This window comes from Canis lupus, chromosome 1, assembly GCF_003254725.2.
Source record: "Canis lupus dingo isolate Sandy chromosome 1, ASM325472v2, whole genome shotgun sequence".
In the NCBI taxonomy this organism is placed as follows: Eukaryota; Metazoa; Chordata; class Mammalia; order Carnivora; family Canidae; genus Canis; species Canis lupus.
Genome location: NC_064243.1, coordinates 81,386,308 through 81,408,841, shown reverse-complemented (window position 1 = coordinate 81,408,841; position 22,534 = coordinate 81,386,308). Strand labels below are relative to the sequence as shown.

At 34.9% G+C, this 22,534-nt stretch overlaps 1 protein-coding gene across 9 annotated transcripts in view; it reads left to right on the top strand.

Moving 5' to 3' along the window:
• VPS13A (vacuolar protein sorting 13 homolog A) overlaps positions 1-22,534 on the top strand; it is a 235,415-nt gene that overhangs the window by 130,952 nt on the left and 81,929 nt on the right. For all 9 annotated transcript variants that reach the window (XR_007400987.1, XR_007400992.1, XM_025423277.3 and 6 more), the window contains 11 exons: positions 529-679; positions 4,600-4,727; positions 5,026-5,195; positions 5,741-5,958; positions 6,653-6,885; positions 15,278-15,370; positions 16,106-16,459; positions 17,298-17,399; positions 18,660-18,818; positions 18,990-19,245; positions 21,068-21,228. Coding sequence is in view for 7 of the 9 variants with exons in the window: in XM_025423277.3 (XP_025279062.3) it covers positions 529-679; positions 4,600-4,727; positions 5,026-5,195; positions 5,741-5,958; positions 6,653-6,885; positions 15,278-15,370; positions 16,106-16,459; positions 17,298-17,399; positions 18,660-18,818; positions 18,990-19,245; positions 21,068-21,228 (2,025 nt within the window). In the remaining 2 variants the exon portion in view is untranslated. The remainder of the gene's footprint in view (positions 1-528; positions 680-4,599; positions 4,728-5,025; positions 5,196-5,740; positions 5,959-6,652; positions 6,886-15,277; positions 15,371-16,105; positions 16,460-17,297; positions 17,400-18,659; positions 18,819-18,989; positions 19,246-21,067; positions 21,229-22,534) is intronic.

Below are 22,534 nucleotides of genomic sequence, written 5' to 3'. Positions count from 1 at the left end.
GAGCTGAAGGCAGATGCTTAACAGTTGAGCCATCTAGGCTTCCCAGGATATATGCTTTATATCCTATATATACCTATATTCTATATATACCTAGAACATTTATGAGGTTCAAATGAAATAATAACTCATGTAAAACACATTGTGAACTATTTTTCATGAGGCAAATCATTATTTTTAAGTAATTTGTATTTGTAAGTTGAAGTGCTTAGTAGCCAAAAAAAATGCAAAGTAGCTAGATAATTAAAGATGAAAGTTCATTTTAAAGGTTTTTAGTTATTAGGTTAATTGATCTATTCATAAGAAAACTTACCATTCATAGTTTCATTGGTATTGACATTTAGTACCTGTATTTCACTACTAAGGATCACATGGTCATTGAGGAAACCGAGTAATCTATTAGTAGAAATATCTAATGCATTAAAAAATTAGTTTGTAGAGGTCTGAAATGAAACACTTGCTTTTCAATATAAGAGAATTTTTAACTACATAGTAGTAATGTTAATGTTAACTGAATTTTTATTTTCACAGTTCATTCTTAGTCAAGAAGATTTAACAACTATTTTTAAAACATTACATGGCAATATATGGTATGAAGAAGGTGATGGTGCCTCACCTGGAGGAGTAAAAGATCAGAGTAGTGTTAATAGTGGAGTTACTAATGCTTCACACCATTTAGAAGGTATGTTCTTGACCTCAGATTAGCCATGCCATCCCCATTTCCAATCCCCACCTTTCTTCCTCCATCCTTTCCATTCTCTAGTTTGAGTTTTCAGAAAATAAGATTTAAAGATATTTTTTAAGTAGCTAATCCTATCTAGGTATCTCTAAATGGTCTATTACTAGACTTCCTGTTGATTTTTTTTTCCCTTTGAATTAAAATTCCTGGTTTTGTTGTGACAAAATTCCTTCATATTCTTGTTACCCCAACTACCCTATATGTTCTTATTCACAGTTTTTCTCCCCATCCTCCTCTTCTCCCTAATGCCTAGTACAACATATATCACAGATGGAATATTTTATACTAAATTGGGAATATCAAAATATTAAGGATGTCAAGAAGGAATGATCATTAGTAAATGATGAATTTCAACAAGTAGCTGGAAGATAGATGGATAGAACAAGGCAGAGGAAACTGTAACTCAGAAAGTGGTTGCATCTAATATTGGATTTAATGTGCTTGTGTGGAACCTGACTGGGTTCTAAGTTCAGCACCAGCACATAGAATTGGCTCATTTAGGGCTGCTGGGATGATTGTGCTTTGCAAGAATAGAGCTCTCATTCTGACATTTTAGGGATCCTCAAATCTACTTACCTCAAAATGAAACCTATTAGTCCACCAGACCTACTCTTGCAAACCCCTGAGATAACACACACCTTTTTCTAGTCAGGGAGAATCCTAACACAAAAACAACCCTACATTATTACGTTATAGGAAACTTGATCTTTATTGGGTAGAATAATCACTCAGTCTTTTATTGATAAAATATTCATGGCCAGGTTAAGAAAATAGTGAGAACCTAAGCATAAAAGAAACCAGGATAACAGAATACTGTTTTCTGAGTGAAATAGAAATGAAGTAACAAAAGAATATAAACAAACATAAAACAAACATTATCTCATCCATAATCAGAGGATTTTGAGAATATAAAAACTGAATCCTACCATCACTACCTTCCACTCTTTCAAGATAAAGAGTTCTTGGAACCCAAAAATATGATTGGTGAAATTTTGAAACAGAACAAATGCAGTAAACATGAGGTCAAAATGTAGGTGCTGAGTTGGAATATATAGTTGATGTAATTTCCCATGATACAGTGGAAAAATAAGCCACAGGGATATAAAATGAGATACAACTTAAGAATTTAGACCTTCAAAAGTTGCAAAATCCAGAATAATAAGTATCTTAGGAGAAAGAAGGAAATGGAAGAATCTTTCAAAGAAATAATAGAAGAAAATCTCTAGAGCTAAATAAATATTGAAATTCTATGATATAGGGATCCCTGGGTGGCGCAGCGGTTTGGCACCTGCCTTTGGCCCAGGGCGCGATCCTGGAGACCCGGGATCGAGTCCCACATCGGGCTCCCGATGCATGGAGCCTGCTTCTCCCTCTGCCCGTGTCTCTGCCTCTCTCTCTCTCTGTGACTATCATAAATTAAAAAAAATTAAAAAAAAAAAAAGAAATTCTATGATATAAAAAAATCTAACATGTTTCAAGGAGATTTAATAAACAAAGATTGTGCAAACACATTTTCATGAAATGTCAGAACAACAAAGGTCAGATTTTTAGTTTCAGAGCAAAATCAGATTATTAGGGTCTTGGAAAAAGAGTGATTAGAATCAGATTATCATGAACAGAACTGGATGGAATGGGGTAGATGGATGACAAGAGACAATGGAGAACTATAGTCAAATTTCTTTTTCTTTTTTTTTTTTTTTTAAGATTTTATTTATTTATTCATGGGAGCCACAGTGAGAGAGAGAGAGAGGCAAAGAGACAGGCAGAGGGAGAAGCAGCTCCATGCAGGGAGCCTGACGTGGGACTCAGTCCCAGGTCTCCAGGATCACGCTCTGGGCTGAAGATGGCGTTAAACCGCTGAGCCACCCGGGCTTCCCTATAGTCAAATTTCTAAGGAAAATGATTTTGAAGTTAGAATTCTATTTTATTCAAACCATAAAATGTGAAAACACAGTAACTCACATTTCTAATGACTCAAAATTTACTTCTTCCATACTCCTAAAGCAATTAGTTTGAAAATGTAATCTAGCAAAACAAATAAGGAATCCAGGAAAAAGGAAAACATGAGATCTAAAAAACAGTGGGTACTCCTTAGTAGTCAGGAGTGCACTGAAAAGGGATCCCAAAATTAGGTTTTACTGGGCTAGACAGTCCTTGGTTTTATTACAGAGGAAGTCAGAATGCCTTAAGAAAATTTTAAAAAGTAGAAGAATGCCTTTAAAAAGAAAAATAGCATAAATGTCATAAAATATGTAGAATGAGTTGATTAACTACATTATATAAGTGATATAGAAAGGAGGACATGTTTTTGGTTCCTAAGGAGGGAGACATCTCTACTACATAGTCTAGTCTAGAGGTAAAGTGGATTAAGTTTTGTACAATTTTGAGCCACTGTTAGAAGAGATTCTTCTTTTTTGAGAGATGCTACTAGTGATGTAGCAGCAGAGAAAGTGTTACATAATAAACTGTTAATTCTCTTCATTGAAAATTATCACATAGTTATAGTTAACACATGGAATATTTACTGTAAATAAGAATGTAAATATTATTAACCATGTTAACATAGAGATGAAGAACATAACTGATCAAAGCTGGAAAATAGGAAGATAGGGTAGAGAAAGTGGTAAGGACTTAATGGGGAGTGTATAGTATAAATAATGTCTGAATGGAAACAAAAAAATAGACATTTAAGTATATTACTGTTTTAACAATTTTCTTGAAATAGGCATATATACACCAAAAGGGAAGGAATAAGGTAATGAACCCAAATGTACCCATCAACACAGTTTCAACAATTGGTATCATGTGGCTGCCTTTATCACAGCTTTAACTCTGCATTTTCTTCCCCATCCCACCAGATGATTTTATTTTTTTTATTTTATTTTTTTTCATGTGCATCCAATTTGGACTTTATTTTTATATATATATATATATATAAATTTATTTTTTTATTGGTGTTCAATTTGCCAACATCTAGAATAACACCCAGTGCTCAGCCAATCAAGTGCCCCCATCAGTGCCCGTCACCCAGTCACCCCCACCCATCGCCCACCTTCCCTTCTAGCCACCCTAGTTTGTTTCCCAGAGTTAGGAGTCTCTCATGTTCTGTCTCCCTTTCTGATATTTCCCACTCATTTTTTCTCCTTTCCCCTTTATTCCCCTTCACTATTTTTTATATTCCCCAAATGAATGAGACCATATAATGTTTGTCCTTCTCCGATTGACTTATTTCACTCAGCATAATATCCTCCAGTTCCATCCACGTGGAAGCAAATGGTGGGTATTTGTCGTTTCTAGTGGCTGAGTAATACTCCATTGTATACATAAACAAAGTCTTCTTTATCCATTCATCTTTCGACGGACACCGAGGCTCCTTCCACAGTTTGGCTATTGTGGACATTGCTGCTATAAACATCGGGGTGCAGGTGTCCTGGCATTTCATTGCTTCCCACCAGATGATTTTAAAGCAAAAATGAATTTTGGATCCTGCTTTTCAGTGAAACAGTTTTTAAAAATATCATCTAAAATATTTTGTTTGGGTTTTTTTGAAGTAAAATTTGAATATGAAACTATGTGTCAGGTAGTACTTAATCCCCTAAACAAACCCTTAGTTATTAAGGTTAGTTCTATTATTCTCATTTTACAAAAATGGAAATGGAAGCACCAAGCATTTAATTATTATTCTCAAGTTATCACAGAAAAAAGTCTAAGCCAGCAGTTACTGAGTTCAACATCTGAATTTCCTCTTATTTTCTTGAATAACATCATACTACATATTTTAGAATTCTGTTAAACCTATTTCAAACCTATTTTAATGACTTCTACCTTTCTTGACTTTATCTAATAACTTTTAACTTTCCAAGGAACAACTGTAGTGACCGCTGCTGTGGTAGAAGTACATTCACAGGCCTCTCAAGTTAAGACAACACTGAATATGAGCTTCAGAACGGACTATCTCACCATGGTACTGTATAGTCCAGGTCTTGAAAAGGTAGGGAGGACAAAATAATTTTTCACCAATTGTTAATATTTCATATGTATTTTAGAATATCTTTTCCTCTAAAAAATGTTATTGATCATTTCATTTTAACAACAAAATACATTGAACCACTACACTTTTAAGATGTTATCTTTCCTATAGGCAATGATGGAAAAAATAACCCTTTAAATTATTTTTTTTGGCCTTTCATTAGTGAGCCCTATGGAGATAGAAAGTGTGGTAGTTCATCTCTTAAAATGTGTTAGACTTTGTTTTTGTATATAATTTGTATTGATTTCCTCTTCCACAGACTTCCTTTACAGATGTTCGTGATCCTTCTCTGAAACTTGCTGAATTTAAGTTGGAGAATATCATAAGCACTGCAAAAATGTATACAGATGACTCAACATTTTCTTCCTTCTCATTAAAAAATTGTATTTTAGATGATAAAAGGCCTCATGTCAAGAAGGCAACTCCTAGGTAATAGTGTTCTTACTTTTTACTTGAGAAAGGGTTGATAATATCTTTAAAAAAACATATTCCCAGAGTTGCATGTTTATTTTCTGGGTGCATCCTAAGATCTTCAGAGTTTCAATTTAATGGAGTCATGGTTCTCCATCAACCATTTCAAATGTCCTGGTTCAGTTATGTGCTGTTTTTACTGGATGGTTGATGGATTGGTTAAATAGAAATAATCAGTGCAGTGAGATTGGTTTTTAAAATTAATTTCTATTATCTAAGTTATTCTTGATCTTTGCAAGTTGTAATGGGAAAACATGAAAAGAAGTCAAATATGTAGACATTATAAGTTCTAATTTCTTACAGATGTACTTCCTAGTTTATAAAAGTTTTGCTCTAGAAATTCCTAAGTCTGTTATTTTGAGTACTTTGTGATCCTTCTAGGAGAAATAACTTCAGAATGCTGGTTTGCTATATTAGTACAATGGATAAGAGGTCTTTTGACTTTCATTGGTGTGTTTGGTTACTTTTAAGATTCTCATAGGAAATATTATTATGTTTTTCAGAATGATAGGACTGACAGTTGGTTTTGACAAAAAGGACATGATGGATGTAAAGTATAGAAGAGTCAGAGATGGTTGGGTGGCTGATTTAGTCCTTCAAGAAACGTATATTTGTGCAAGTGTGGAATTTCTGCTGACAGTTGCAAATGTCTTTCTTGAGGCCTACACCACAGGCACTGCTGTAGAAACCAGTGTTCAAACATGGACTGCTAAGGAAGAAGGTGAGTTATTAGCTAAAATATTTCATATATCTATTACTGAAGTGCTATAATTGCACTGACCATTGATGATCTATCTAGATGATGAGGTTAAGTGACTTACTAAATTAAAATCTTTGTTTTTTAGAGGTAAGAGGAAAACTTAAATGTGCTTTCCAGGATGTGTAGTTTGCGTGTTTTTCAAGATATAAATGTATATTGGATTCCAAAATTATGAGATTTATAATCAGCAAATATACTTCCCTAAAGGCAGCAAGTCAAAATATTTTTTTTGAAAAAACAGAATAATGAACCAACCATTACTTTTCATAATTAAAAATAGTATTTTAACTTAAGGTACTCTTTTATTTTTTATTTTATTATTTTTTTGGTTATTTTTATAGCTCTCCACTATCTTTTACGTATTTCGTTCATTGTGGCATAGCAGTAGTAGTATCAAGTTGATAGTTGGAAATTGGGTTAGTTTCCAGTTTGCCATTAAAGACTTTCCCTCACATTTTAAGATGTTCTGAAGACTATAGCATCTTGAACACTTACACTAGGAGAATTTCAGTAGATTTCTTTGGGATCTAAGAATCTTTTATTTTTTTACTTGGAATGCAAAAACATTTTCTCATAAATAATTATGCATAAATAATATGTATCACAAAGATTTATACATATTTTAAAATGTGAACTTGTTTTTATTTCTGGTTAGTACCTGTACAAGAATCAGTAAAGTGGGAAATGAATATTATTATTAAAAATCCTGAAATTGTGTTTGTGGCTGATATGACAAGAAGTGATGCTCCTGCCTTAGTCATTACAACACAGTGTGAAATTTGTTGGAAAGGTGACCTTGAGAATAATACAATGACTGCTGCCATTAAAGATCTTCAAGTGAGAGCCTGCCCATTTCTTCCAGTCAAGAGAAAAGGCAAAATCACTACTGTGAGTTTACTCTTTCATTATCGGCTTAATTGTAAACTCTTTTGTATTTATTATATACCACTTTAGAAAATTACCTACATACTCTCCAGCCTTTCTCTGTAAAATACCTTTCTTTCTTCTCAGAGAGCCTAGTCTAGATTATTATTACCAGCTTTGAAACTCTTTCTTTCTTCAGTTGCTCCTCAGTGTTGTATGTATTTTGGGGAATAGCCTAAGGTGTTGATTTCACTTCTCAAAGACCTCACCTTCGCTTTCTGACCACGTATAAGCTCTTCACTGCTCTTGGGCCTTTGAGAGTTTCTACCAGTTGTTTGCTTTGTTGTTTCAGTTTTATAATTAAAACATTTTTTCTCCCATCTTGACATTTTTGCTCAGTTATGTTTTTCTTTTTAACAGCTTGAGTTTAGCAGTATGACCACACTTAATCTTCAAAAAGGGTTGGGGAATGTGGTCTTTTTTTCTGAGCTACTTTATGCTCAGATAAAACTTTTATTTCTGTAGAAGAGGAGATGTCAGGTGACAATTAGAGGTCCTTGCTCTATTGGTCCACTCAGAGGTTTCTTCCTTTGTCCACACAAATAATTCGTATTTGTCTTTTTCTCACCCATGGAACATATCCATCTCTTCCTCAGACGATATGATCTCCAAATCCAGGATCTTTAGATGGTAGTTTTCTTTGTTCAGGCTGCTGTGAGTTCTTCTTTTTGATGATCTAAGAGACAAGCTGTGGCATTTCAGCAGTCAGTCACCATACACAAAACTACTATATAATGGTGGTATAAGGACAGGATAATTGCAATTTAAAAACCCATTCAGAAAAGTAGGGAGTGCTTTGTGGTCACTTATCCATAATGATTGTCATATCTTTCTGAGCAGAAATGTGAAAACTTGGAACTCTTGCATGGAGTCAAGTTCCTGGGATATGCTATATTGGAGTCTTCCATTTTCACTCCCATGGAAGATCATTGTCATTTTCTCAGATGGCCCTGGCCTTCCCCTCTAAAAGATTTTTTTTTAACCATTATTTACTGTAGACACATCTGAAGTGGCTATTGTCTTTTTTTGGGAACTGCACTGTTTTCACAGCTTACTTTCTACTGAGTTGGTTACTTGGAGATTGCTCTAATAGTTGAATTAAAAACAGGTTTTGCATGGCTGATAATGGTTTCTCTGGCATTCTTCATTCCTTGAACATTTAGTTTACATCTAGGTAGTTCCGGGTGTAAGCAACTGTAACCAAAGAATGCATTCATTCATTTATTCTAGAAAACTCTTTATTTACTAATCTCTATATTTCTACCAATTCTGCCTTCATCCTGATTCAGTAAAGGCTATTTGGATTATAGGATTTGTTGAGGGGGACAGTCACTATCTGTACTCTAATATTTGTTGTTTTTGCCACAGGCTAGTTACCATGTTTGATTTTATCAAAAAAATCAAGGAGCTGCAGTCTTATCTCTTGCTGAGGTTCCTCTTTAGAGCCTGAGTCTCCTCAATATTTTCCTTCCTCTTCTAGGGCTTTGCAAACAGCAGAATGAGGGAACTAACACATAGCAACATTCTGAATATTCCAAATCTGTCTGATGGAAGTTTTAGGCTTTTTTAAAAGTACATTGTCTGCCTTCCTAAGTATCACCAGTAGTAGTTTTACCAAATATTTTGCTGAGGCACTGTTAAAGTCATCAGCTTTGTATTTTTGTAGCCAGAGTGCAGGTGTCCAAGAGCACCTGGCTTTGGAGCCCCAAACAGATAGCACTCAGTTACTGGCTGCTTGCAAAATCCAAAGGCAGAGACATGGGTGGTGCTGAAATAAGAAAGGAATTTATTTATTTCAGTGAGGCCGACACTGGGAAGACAGTGGGACAGTGGAACAGTATCTCAAAGACTGTCTCCAAAATGCAGAAAATGTTTCTAGGTTTATATAAGGAAAATGTGGGACAGAGGTGAGGGAGGGGGGTAAAGGTCAGGTCAATCATTGTCTTGGGGTCAGTCACATGGGATCTTGCAGGCTCACGATATTTCTTCCTGCTTGAGGGGATGCTTTGCCCCAGGGTCTTTTGCCTGAGTTAAGAAATAAGATGCATGGAAAAACTTAATCATTTAGAAAGTACAGATAGAGGTTAAAATGGAGGTAGTTTGACATCCTCTCTCATTTTGAATATCCCATGTCCATTTCAGTTGCTAAATCAGTCAGATATTTTGACTTTTTACAGTGTGCCAACTATAAGGTATGAAATTCTGTGCTAATTAGGCTGCTGTAATAAGACATACCCCCCAAAAAAGGAGCTAAAGCATAGTTTAACTACCCATCTTGTTGGGCAATTCCTAGGATACAACTTAATCTACTTGTTCAAAGAAATTGATTTTTTCTTTTTAGTCCAATTCTGTGGACCATTCCACTCTACTTAGCAATAGCCTTCTGCTTAGTATAAAGCTGAAGAATTTGACAAAAAACTAAAAGGTGAATCACTTACACATTTTGAGAGAATTTCTCTGCTCCTTCTTTTTTCCCCTTCTGGACTTCGCAAGGTTGCTTTGGTAGCTTGCTTATATTGTGAAGCAGACTTTTTAAATGACTTTCAGCTTGTAGATGGATTATTACTGTGCTACAAGTTGCTTCCTGCTCAGATGGAAATAGAAGTCTAGAAAAGGAGATCTTCCACTGGGTAACCATGTGTTAAGGGAAACTTCTATAATTATAGGGAACTTTGAGAAGTGTATTTATAGCCAACCTGCATTTTTGGCCACATACATTTTGATAAGTTGTAGTTAGTGGAACTTTAATTGATGCTGTAGTCATTTTATATTAACAAGAAACAAAATTTCATAATATTAACTGGGGTCAATGGATGCTTAGTAGAACTTCATGAAACTTGTAAAAATGTATGTAAAATGTATACATTCATTTTTTAAAACAAAATTTACTTAATTTTCAAAGGATATATGACACCAAATTTTTCTACCCATTTTAACATATGGGATGTTCTCATCTTTGCTTCCTGTAGAGTATAAATTTATATTTGTCTGACCTTATTTCATCCATTAAGATTTTTTTTTTTTAAATTTATTTATTTATTCATGATAGACATAGAGAGAGAGAGAGGCAGAGATACAGCCAGAGGGAGAAGCAGGCTCCATGCCAGGAGCCCGATGGCGGGACTCAATCCCGGGACTCCAGGATCATGCCTTGGGCCAGAGGCAGGCGCTAAACCACTAAGCCACCCAGGAATCCCCCATCCATTAGGTTTTATAATAATTTTTGAATAGATTCCTAAATCCTAATAAAAGCTAAATGATGATCCAGTTAATTGAATTTATTTTATATCCTAATAGCTGTCAGCTTTTTAAAATTCAAATTCCAGTTAGTTAACTTATAATGTAATATTGTTTCAAGTGTCAATATAGTGATTCAACACTTCCATACAACTCATGCTCATCACAGATGCTTCTTAATCCCCATCACCTACCTCCTCTCCAGTAACCATTAGTTTATTCTCTGTAGTTAAGAGTCTGTTTCTTCGTTTGCCTCTTCTTTTTCTTCTCATATGTTCATCTGTTTTGTTTCTTAAATTTCACATATGAGTGAAATCATATGGTATTTGTAGTTCTCTGACCAACTTATTTCACTTAACATTAATACTTTGTAACTGCATCCGTGATGTTGCAACTGGGAAGATTCCATTCTTTTTTGTGTCTGAGCTGTCAGCTTTTAAAATGAATTTATCTTACTCTATAATTTTCCTAGACTTGTTACCTGTAATAATATTTTAAATGATGTTAGATTTTCTAAAAATCACCAGCAATAGTAACAGTGTATATTTCTTGAATGATGATAATAATTCATCCTCACTCTATTCCTGTTGTTAAGTTAGGTGATATTAGTATGATTTTAATATTTGCTTGTGAATTTATGTAGAAAACTTTAGTATGTTGAAAAATTTTCCATATCTAATTTTGGAAGAATCTTAATCATGAATAAATGTGGAATTTTTTTTTTTTAATTTTATTTATTTATGATAGTCACATAGAGAGAGAGAGAGAGGCAGAGACACAGGCAGAGGGAGAAGCAGGCTCCATGCACCGGGAGCCCAATGTGGGATTCGATCCCGGGTCTCCAGGATCGCGCCCTGGGCCAAAGGCAGGCGCCAAACCGCTGCGCCACCCAGGGATCCCAAATGTGGAATTTTAATGAGTGCTTACTAACATCTATTGAAAGAAGTATAATATTTTTTACTATTTTTACAATAAAATACATTAATAGTTTTTCCTATAGCCTATGAGCCTTACATTTATGGCTGAAATATCCTAAATTGGAGACTATTTTAATTTCTTCTATATTTTGTTAAAAAGTACTTTATTCTATAATAGAAGACTGTATAACTCCTGGAAGAGTAGCTGAGGGAGGATTCTCAGTAGAAATGACATTTATGCTGATACCTGAAAGGTAAGTAGGTATTAGCTATTTAAACTTCCACAGGAGAGTCAACAGGAGTGTGTTTCAGGATGAAAGGATAGCATATGCAGAGAACCTGGGTTCCAGAGAGCACAGGTTCCCACTCCACATCTGCTTGTGTACCAGCACCTCTACCTCATATACTCTGCCTTTTTCCTTGTCGTTTTTGTTATTCAGTCGTCTTCAACTTAGGGCAGTCCTCCCCACCATCAAGGTAGTGTTTGTAAAGTAGGGAATTTATAGGGAACCCTTGTAGGTTTCTGAAGATGTATGTAGCCTAAAACTGCTTCTTTGAAGGGGAAGTAGTAGCATTGGGGAAGGAATGCATCGGTAGTGAAAATCACATAAGACTGGGAACACTTAGGTGAGAGAGTGAGGAGGAAAAAAATGACAGAAATAGCATTGAAATCACAATGGCTATAGTTGGAGACATATAATATACTAAGAAAATAGTTCCATTTTAAATGTTTTTATGGGGACACCTGGGTGGCTCAGCAGTTGAGTGTCTGCCTTTAGCTCAGGGCGTGATCCTGGAGTCCTGGGATCGAGTCCCACATCAGGCTTCCTGCATTGAGCCTGCATCTCTCCTCTCTCTCTCTCTGTCTCTAACAAATAAATAAGTAAAATCTTAAAAAAAAAATGTCTTTACATCATTAAATTGATCTGTATGGATTGTGTCACTGACAACTTTAATGTAGTTTTGTCATAAACACATTTACTGTTAATGACTAGCTGCATTTTTAATCTTCAATAACTAGATTTGAAAATAAAGGAATTGGGTAAGGATCAACATATACCTTCATATTTATTTTGGGAAGGGACTATTTAAAAAAGTTTCCAAGTTATAGAGAAACTTTGATTAATTTTTTAAAAGATTTTATTTTTTTATTTTTTTAATGTTTTTATGTATTTATTCATGAGAGACACGGAGAGAGAGAGGCAGAGACACAGGCAGAGGGAGAAGCAGGCTCCTCTTGAATACAGGGAGCCCGATGCGGGACTCGATCCCGGGCCTCCAGGATCACGTCCTGGGCTGAAGGCGGCGCTAAACCGCTGAGCCACCTGGGCTGCCCTAAAGGATTTGTTCATTCATGAGGGAGAGAGAGAGAGAGAGAGAGGCAGAGACACAGGCAGAGGGAGAAGCAGGCTCCATGCAGGGAGCCCGATGTGGGACTCGATCCCAGGACGCCAGGATCATGCCCTGGGCCAAAGGCAGGTGCTAAACCGCTGAGCCACCCAGGGATCCCCTATAAAGAAGCTTTTATATGTAATTATAATAGTATTTGGTTTTGTCTTCTATAAGATGAAGAGAGAACACAAATCTTATGATGAAAATCTTGACTCATGTATTGTAAAGTGGTTATAATTTCTTGTCCTGGAAGTTTAAAGAAATAATTTACTGAATTTTTAAGTTATGTACCAGTTGATCTTGCTGATGTTATTAGAATAATGGTAGATTTTAGTGTGATTTCATTCAGGAATGGGTTTGGATCTCTTTTTTCCTAATTCTTCATTGTCAGTATAGGCGAATTCTAAAAGGAGTACAAGATTTCTATTTCCTGCTGCATGTGCCCAGTAGTCTTATCGTGAACGTGTACAGGATCAATAAATATAATTAAGTCACTAATTAGTTAACTTTGAGTTAACCAAAGAGAGATTCTGGGTGGGCCTAACCTAATTTTTAAAATGGTGAAACCCCACAACCATGCTTTTCTGCTGACCTTGAAGGAGTAAACTGAGGAAAAGACTACATGACAAGAACCTGTGAATGACCAGTAGGAATAGAAATAATCTCTGGCCAACAGCTAGCAAGCAAATGGAGATCTTAGTCTTTGGGCCGCAAAGAAATGAATTTGACAACCTGAAGGAGCTTGGGAAAAGATCTTTCCCTAATAACAGATGTTTGTACCAGTAGTAAGATGCTGTGGTAACCATTTATTCAGAATGTTGAGAGCAGCTTTGGAACTGGGCAATATGCAGAATCTGGAGGAATTTTATGGAGAATGATAAAGCCTCATTTGTGTTGAACAGACTCTTGGTAGAAATATGATCATTGGTGATGCTGCCAAGAGGACCTACAAAGAAGGTGAAGGTTGTGTTATTGGAAGCTAAAGGGATGGCTGGAAACACAGTGACAAGGAGCTTTGCAAACTGTGTTTTACAGTTGTCTGGAAAGCAGAACTCTTGAGTGACAAACATGGATATATACCTAAGAAGATTTCTAAGCTGCCTGATTCGAAGATGTTGCCTAGTTTCTTATTGTGTATAGTAAAATGCTAGAGGAGAGAAATGAATTGAGAAAGAATAGTTAAAGAACCAGACGACCAGAACTTATGATTTTGATATTTCTTAGCATTCCAAATAGCAGAAGATGCTAAAAGTCAAAAATGGTTGCCAAAAGTGTAGCATAGAGAAAAGACTGTGTGATGGTATAAACTTTTGCTAAGTCTTAGGCCAAAAAAATGGTGTTCAGACACACAAGAGAGTCCTTTCAAGAGATTTACATGTTTCACACAGAGGGTGTCTAGGAATCATAAAGGTATCACCCTTTAGCTGTCTCAGGAGACCATGATTATCTCACAAAGATCAGTGGATGTTGCTTTTGTCTAATGGAGTAAAATTTATAGAAGTCCCTCAAGGTTCTTGAGAAAATGGTTTCGGCAGAAACACTGCCAGCATGGACTGACAGGGGCAGGGAGTACAAAATGAAGAGAGACTCTTTGAAACCCCCAGATTTCTCCTGGCAGGAAGCAGGATGATAAAACCACTTGGTTGCAAATTTATGCTACCTTTTCTAGAAAAGGAAGGATGATTCAAAAGGTAGAGGGGAGAGCCACAGAGAATTGTTCCTAGGCTTTGAAACTTTATCAAGAAACTCATTTACTTGGCTGGATTTCAGATTACTTTGGGCTAGTGACTTATTTTTACCTTTGATTTTCCCCATTTAACTGGAATATCTGTAATTGTTAACCTATGTCTGCCCCACCATTTTCTTTTGGGAGGATGGGAGCAGATAACTCCTTTCCCTTTCACAGATCTATAAAAGGGAAATTGTGCCCTAGTAGCTATACTTAATATATTACACCAAGGTACTTACACCGGATTTACATTTTAGACCTTGAGCTGATAAGAGATAGATAAGATTTTGGATTTTGGTGAGAGATAAAGATGAGATCCATATATGATGAGTTAACAGATTTAGATGATGAAATTTTAGACTTTGGGCTATAATGGGATGAGGCTATTAGAAACCTTAGGAGGTGAGTGAATACATTTTGCATTTGAGAGAAACAGGAGTCTTTTGGTGTTAGAGGGCAGAATTCTTCCATAATTAGAGAACATTTAATCAATTTATGATTATACTAAGTTATTTTATAAACCTAATATTTTTATAATTTTTCCTCATTTGTAGCTGTTCCTGTATAAGTTATTTTGTTTCAATTTTATAATGGAAAAGATTTTTATTATAATTTTAAGTAAAATAAAATACATAAGTTTTATGGGGTTTTGCATATTTAAAGATATTCTTTTGGGCAGCCCAGGTGGCTCAGTGGTTTAGCACCGCCTTCAGCCCAGGGTGCGATCCTGGAGACCTGGGATCAAGTCCCACGTCGGGCTCCCTGCATGGGGCCTGCTTCTCCCTCTGCCTGTGTCTCTGCCTCTTTCTCTGTCTCTCATGAATAAATAAATAAAATCTTTTAAAAAAATAAAAATAAAGATATCCTTTGACTTACTGTTTTATTAATGTTGTTACTATTGTTAATGCTTTCTATTATAAATCATAAGTGTAAAAGATAACTGGTTTTGAGTCACTTGTGTTTTTAAAAAGTTACTTTAACTTATATACTTCATATATAGTTAGCTATTACTAGGAATGTCTTTAAATAAAACTATTTTAAAACAAGGTTAATTTGGTGGTATTGAATTTTTTTCTCCTAGGTTTTGCAGCCCTGTGATTTGTTCTATCAAGCTACTCAAGTACGTACAGATCCACAAGTGATGGATATATCAGTAAAATCCCTCACACTAAAGGTAAGTTAATATGTAGTCAGTTTTTCATATCTTTGGTGCACCTTTTTAAAAAGTAGTAAAACCTAGAAATAGGCAATTATTATATCAAGTCTTTTAATTGTTAAATAAGCAAAAAACAACATCTGTGTTTTTGAAAATATTTTATGTGGCAATGTATTTATTGTTTTACAATGTATTAATATACATTTTATAATGAATGATGTATATTTTATTATTAGTGTTTGACTTCTTCTATAGTTAACATCTAATATTCTTATGGTATACATAGTTGAACTTCTACTAAATCAGTCTAATATCTATAAGATCAGATAAATACTTTAAAAATTGAAGTTAGTTAGGGGCACCTGGGTCATTCAGTTGGTTGAACATTTGACTCTTCATTTCGGCTCAGATCATGGTGTTGGGGTTGGGATTGAATCCCGCAATCAGACTCTGCAATTAGCTGGGGTGCTGTTCCAGATTCTCTTTCTTCCTCTCCCTCTGCCCTTTCCCCAGCCTGTGCACATGGGCATGTGCACGCACTTGCTCTCTCTCTCTCTCTCAAAAATAAATCTTTTAAAAAAATTTGAAATTGGTTATAAAATTTTGTAGGCAATAAATTATATCTACTATTTCATGATATTGATAGTTTAATATTATTTTCATGATCCTTCAAGTATATTTAATATTTTTTGAGGTACCTAATTTTTTAAAGTGGTGTGGGTAGATTTTTTATTAGTTTAAATTTTTCCCTAGGTTTCACCAGTCATCATAAATACTGTGATTACCATAACATCAGCACTTTATACATCCAAGGACACCATCCCACAGGAAACTACTTCTACAGCATATTTATGGGAGAAGAAGGATACAAAGAATTTAAAAATGTGGTTTCTTGAAGAACCAAATGAAGTTGAAAACAAAGCTCCCACAACTGAATTGATACTTAAAGGAGAGATCATAAGAATGAACATTGATTCTATCTTTATAGTTCTTGAGGCTGGAATTGGTCATAGAACAGTGCCTATGCTGCTGGCAAAGTCACGTTTTTCAGGGGAAGGCAAAAACTGGAGTTCCTTGATAAATCTCTACTGTCAGCTTGAACTAGAAGTAAGCATATGTAATTTTTTTCCAGATTCTATAACAAATAATGCTACATGTGGAGTATTTTTGAAATCTTATGTAGATATTTTAATTAAGCTTATTTTAAATATGATGTTGGCTCACAGTTCTTTTGGAAGAAAGTGTACAAATTTATGCCCTTGGTATGGTTTTTATGTGTACATTATTTTATTGTAATATAAACTTAACTTGGATATTTCAATTGGTTTTTATTAACTTAAACGTGATATATTAATAGTGTGGATTAGACTAAGAATTCTTATTGTTAAGAATTGAATATCTTTTTTCCTTTAAAAGGATACTAGATTATTTTCAAATCTCTTCTAAAAGAGTAAGTAATAGAAAGAATTAGAAGGATATGCCTCAGGCAGACCAGGTGGCTCAGCGGTTTAGCGCGGCCTTTGGCCCAGGGCCTGCTTCTGGAGACCGGGATTGGGTCCCAAGTCAGGCTCCCTGCATGGGGCCGGCTTTTCCCTCTGCCTTTGTCTCTGCCTCTCTCTCCCTCTCTGTCTCTCATGAATAAGACAATGAATGTATCAATAACACATGATAAATGGACACAGTTTTTGATATTTAGCCCAGTCTGGAGGTCAAGGAGAGATACTTAAAAGAGAGTTTTATCTGGATTAAATTGTGAAGACTAGACAGTGAGGTTAGTCAGGTGAGGTAAGTGCTGAGAGAATGTGTATAAGAAGCTAAGTAAAGGCATGGAGAACAGTTTTCATATAAAGAAATAGCAAAGCCAAAAGGAATAGTGGTGGGAAACAGCAGGGAAGATCATTTTAGAAAGTATAAGAATGTCTTATTTCAAAATTTCTCTCTATAGGTGCATTATTACAATGAAATGTTCGGTGTATGGGAGCCTTTGCTTGAACCCTTAGAAATTGATCAGACTGAGGATTTTAGACCATGGAATCTTGGAATCAAGGTATATTTGGAGTCTGAAAATTGCTTTTCAAAAACTTAGAATGTCCACACCACAGAAAACAGTTTAATAACAACAAAGTTCAAGTTTTCTCATTGGGAGCCTTGCCTCATGCTTCACTGTTTGACCTGTGAATGTGATTTTCAGACCCAAGGCCAGTGTCTCCTCTGCTACTAACAAACAATCGTGTAACACTTATTGTGTTCCAGACACTGTTCTAAATAATGTACTTTTGCTTGAACCGTTTTGAAGTTAGAGGTTTTAAACTCCATTTTAACCTGTGAAGGAGCTGAGACTCAAAGCTTAAGAGCCTTCCCTGAAGTGGAAGGAGGGACTCTGAGGAGTCCCCACTCAGACCTGCCCTGTTAAATGCCTCTAGCATCTTGTAGGTTGTTTTCTACCCTGCATTTCCTTTGTTCTTTTTTTTTTTTTCCCCTTTGTTCTTCGAAGGAAGTACACTATTACTGGTTTTTCAGATATATTGTAAATTTATGTAATTATAAGAATCAGGACCTTTAAATGGATGAAATTGTGTTTCAAAGCAGGGAACTGAAGAATTGCTAACTTATCTCCTCTTAAATAATGGTTCAATCACCTGCAGACAAATTATCAGTGGTTGAAAGCCAGTTAATATAGCAACAAAGGTGACTAGCGTGTCCAACTTTTGGTATTAGATTACTATGTTTATTTCGTACATATTTCAGATAAAGTAATGGATAAAGGAACTTCTTTGGTGTTTTTAAGGTCAGAATATATGTGGGCAGTGGATCTATGAATCCTAAAAAAAAATTCTTACATGGTATTGATTCTCAGGAGTTGTAGGTTCTAATGGTACTGTTCTGCAACTGTTGTTGGACTAATAATAAGTCTCTGGATTTCTAATCTTTATTTATCCCATAACCAATAAGCCAAATGGTTTTTCTTGTTCTGAATGTCCATAAGCTATGAAGTATGTGCTTTTAATCTTTATTCAGATGCCACATATATTTAGTAATTTTAGGGTTTATTTTTCCTTTTGAATTGTACTAGCTATTTTAGTATCACTGAGGAGAGAAGTATTTTTTCTCTAATATTGCTCCTGTCCTGTGTGACCTTAGTTGGTAGATATCCAAGCAATTCTAGTAAGGCTGTGGAACTGATAAAACTTACTGTTGTCTCTAATGTTATTATTGAGATTTGTCTAATTAGTTTTTTTCTTTGCAAAATGAGTAATGTGTTCCCAGAAACAAATTTTCCTTATATTTCTATAATTTGTCATTTTAGATGAAAAAGAAAACAAAAAAGGCCATTGTTGAGTCAGATACTGAAGAAGAAAATTACAAAGTGCCAGAATATAAAACCGTTATCAGTTTCCATTCAAAAGACCAACTAAACATTACATTATCCAAATGTGGCCTTGTAATGTTGAATAATTTAGTCAAGGTAAGAAGAGAATTTTGAAACCTTAAGTGTTGGTGTACTAGTCTGAGCTAACCCTTTTTTTCATTGAATTAAAAGCTTTTTATTAACTTAGTTGTCATACAACCATTAGTGTTCTGCATGTCATTTAGTTTTTCACATTTCATTTTATTTACAATAACTCTTCCTTATTAGGCATTTACAGAAGCTGCCACTGGAACCTCAACTGCCTTTATACGGGATCTAGCGCCATTTATGATTTTGAATTCTCTTGGACTTACTGTCTCTGTTTCACCAAGTGATTCTTTTAGTGTACTCAACCTCCCATTGGCAAAATCATACGTATTGAAAAATGAGGAGAGTTTAAGTATGGACTACGTGGGAACTAAAGACAATGATCATTTCAATGCAATGACCAGCCTAAGCAGTAAACTCTTCTTCATTCTTCTTAGTAAGTAATAAATTGTCTTCCTGGGACTTTAATTATGTTACATTTTTACATAGCATTTTACTCATATGTTGTGGTATCTTACGGGTTTTTAAATCTCCTTCCAAGTAAGTCAGGAATTTTGCTTTTTCATTTGCTTATTGTCACTGTGTATTTGTATTCCAAAATGTGACTTTATCCACTGTGTTATCCAGGGTATGGAACTCACCACTTTGTTTTTTTAGGAGGAAAAATATTTTTTTTTATAAATTTATTTTTTATTGGTGTTCAATTTGCCAACATATAGAATAACACCCAGTGCTCATCCCGTCAAGTGCCCACCTCAGTGCCCGTCACCCAGTCACCCCCATTCCCTGCCCACCTCCCCTTCTACCACCCCTAGTTCGTTTCCCAGAGTTAGGAGTCTTTCATGTTCTGTCTCCCTTTCTGATATTTCCCACTTATTTTTCTCCTTTCCCCTTTATTCCCTTTCACTATTTTTTATATTCCGCAAATGAATGAGACCATATAATGTTTGTCCTTCTCCGATTGACTTAATTCACTCAGCATAATACCCTCCAGTTCCATCCATGTGGAAGCAAATGGTGGGTATTTTTCGTTTATAATGGCTGAGTAATATTCCATTGTATACATAAACCACATCTTCTTTATCCATTCATCTTTCGACCTGCACCCTGATGTTTATAGCAGCAATGTCCACAATAGCCAAACTGTGGAAGGAACCTTGGTGTTCATCAAAAAAGATTTGATCCTGTCCTTATTCAACTTTTACAGACTCTAGCTATTTGCTGTTTTAATTCAGTAATATTCCACTAGTTTTACAGCTGAATGAATTCAAAATAGTTTGAATTATGAAAATGGCTCACTGTAATGGTGTTGGGTTTTAAATGGTATTTATTTTCTGCGTGTTGAGGTGGAAGGTGGTTCTTTGTTCTAATTCTCAGAAGTCTTTCGTTTTTATCAGAAATGAAAGTAAAAAATTCTTAAATGTCATAATATTTATTCATTATGAAGTTACCTAATCCCAAAGCCTCATCCACACCCCTTTCTGATACCCTGACAATTAAATAATTAGGAAGAAAGGAGAAAATCTGAAAGATTAAATAGACATAGGGGAGAAGTACTAAAACTGATAGTGCTTTTGCTTTGTCAGGAAATGTTGCTGAGCCATGGGTAGGTTTCCAGTGTCCCAGCATTGTCAGTGAATTGTTCTCAGTTTTACGTCACTTGTTTTTGAACTAACATTTTTACGGAGTTAAGTGTGGGGTATATGGAAATAAGTAATTCATACTCCCAGTAAAATGTAATATGTATATTAAATAAATGTATATAAAATTTTGTTTAATCAAGTCTTAGATATCATAAGGTATCACAGGTTGTTGGAATAATGAAAAACTGAAAATTTACAGTTTTTTGGTAATTGCCAGTAACTGTCTATAGATATTAGGCTCTGGTTATTATGACAGCCAACCAAAGATCAATGTTCTTATAATAATTTCTCTTGTTAGTCATTAGAAAACATTAGTATTATTCACTTAGGTTAAACTAATGAATGAATTTTTTTTCCAATTAAAAATTTTTTTTGGTAAAATGCTTAGAAAGTTTTAGATGAATGCTGTGGGAATGTATTGTGGCTTCTTAATATATCATTTTATATAGATTATATGAAGAAATAGCCCTTTTCTATAGTCTTATATCTAAAGACTTCAGTGAGTAGATTTATGAGTTTAAGAAATTATCTGATATATCTGGCATGTAACATCTAGTTAATATTAGTATATGATGATTTATAGTAAAAACTTTCAAACATATGTATTCCATTTAGCACCTGCCAACCACTCTACTGCTGATAAAATTCCTTTAACAAAAGTGGGACGGCGACTGTACACTGTAAGACACAGAGAGTCTGGGGTTGAAAGATCAATTGTTTGTCAAGTTGATGGAGTGGAAGGAAGTAAGAAGGTAACAATTCGCTCCCCAGTGCAGGTACGAAATGATCCTTTATTCTGTGGGGTCATATTACACATATTTGTGTGCTAATAAAATAAAGAATATAAACTATAACAGTAATACAGTGAATATAAAAAAAACCATTACCAGTGACTGTAGTACTCTAGTATGAACAGTGATAGGATTTTGTTTGATATTTCTCATAACTTTTTATAGGACCCTTTTTATAATATCTTTTCAGACAATTTTTGTAAAAAGATTTAATTATTTGAGAGAGCAAGAAAGCAGAGAACATGAGCTGGGAGTGGGACAGGCAGGGGAAGAAGCAGACTCAATCAATGTGGGGCTCAATCCCAGTACCCTGGGATCATGACCTGAGCCAAAGGCAGCCACTTAACCGACTGAGGCATCCATGCACCCTGTTGTTGGACTACTATTCTAAAAACACCTCATCAATATTTTGTTTTAGGTCTTGTGGATAGTGTATATTCTTTGATTTTATTTAGAAAATATGAGGAAAATTGTGTACATCTTTATTGATGTTAAACAGATGTACTCCCTACCCTGTTCTTAGGGTATGTTCTATGTTCTTATTTGTATTATTCACACAATACAGAATTTTGGTAAATGGAGTGGAGTACAAAAAAGAGTATGGGTTCTTTCACTCAGCATAATTTTACCTTTTGTGTATTAATATTATATATAGTTACATGTTGTTTAGTAATCTGTTAAATGGATATTCCAAATACCATTTTGAATGAATCTTTGTATATAGTGTGAAGTAAGGATTGAGGTTTATGTTTTGCCATATGGCTGGCTATTCAGCTGTTCCAGCCAAGATTATCCTTTTCCTGTTAAATTGCCTTGACACTTTTGGCCCAGAAAAACCAAACAGCTTCATATCTTTGTGGATTTATTTCACAACTTTCTTTCCTGTTTCATTGGTCTATTTATCTTTATGTCAGTACCACAGTGTCTTCATTACTATTTTATCCTGAGTCTTAAAATCAGGTAATACAGGTTGTCCCACCTTGTTTATTTTCAAAGTTGTTTTGGCTATTCTGAGTCCATTCTGCTTCCATTTAAATTTTAGACTTAGATTTTCAGTGTTTCCTACAAAACTATGATTAAATTGGCATTTTTACATATTTCTGATTTTTCTTTGCTAATAGAAGTACAGCTGATTTTGATATTAACTTATATTATGCAACTTTACTAAATGCACTTATTCTCGTAGCTTTTTTGTAGACGTAATTTTGGTATTTGCAGATAAAGATTTTTTACTTTTTCTTTCAAATGTGGATATGTATTATTTTACCTTTACTTGCCTGTTGCACTGGCT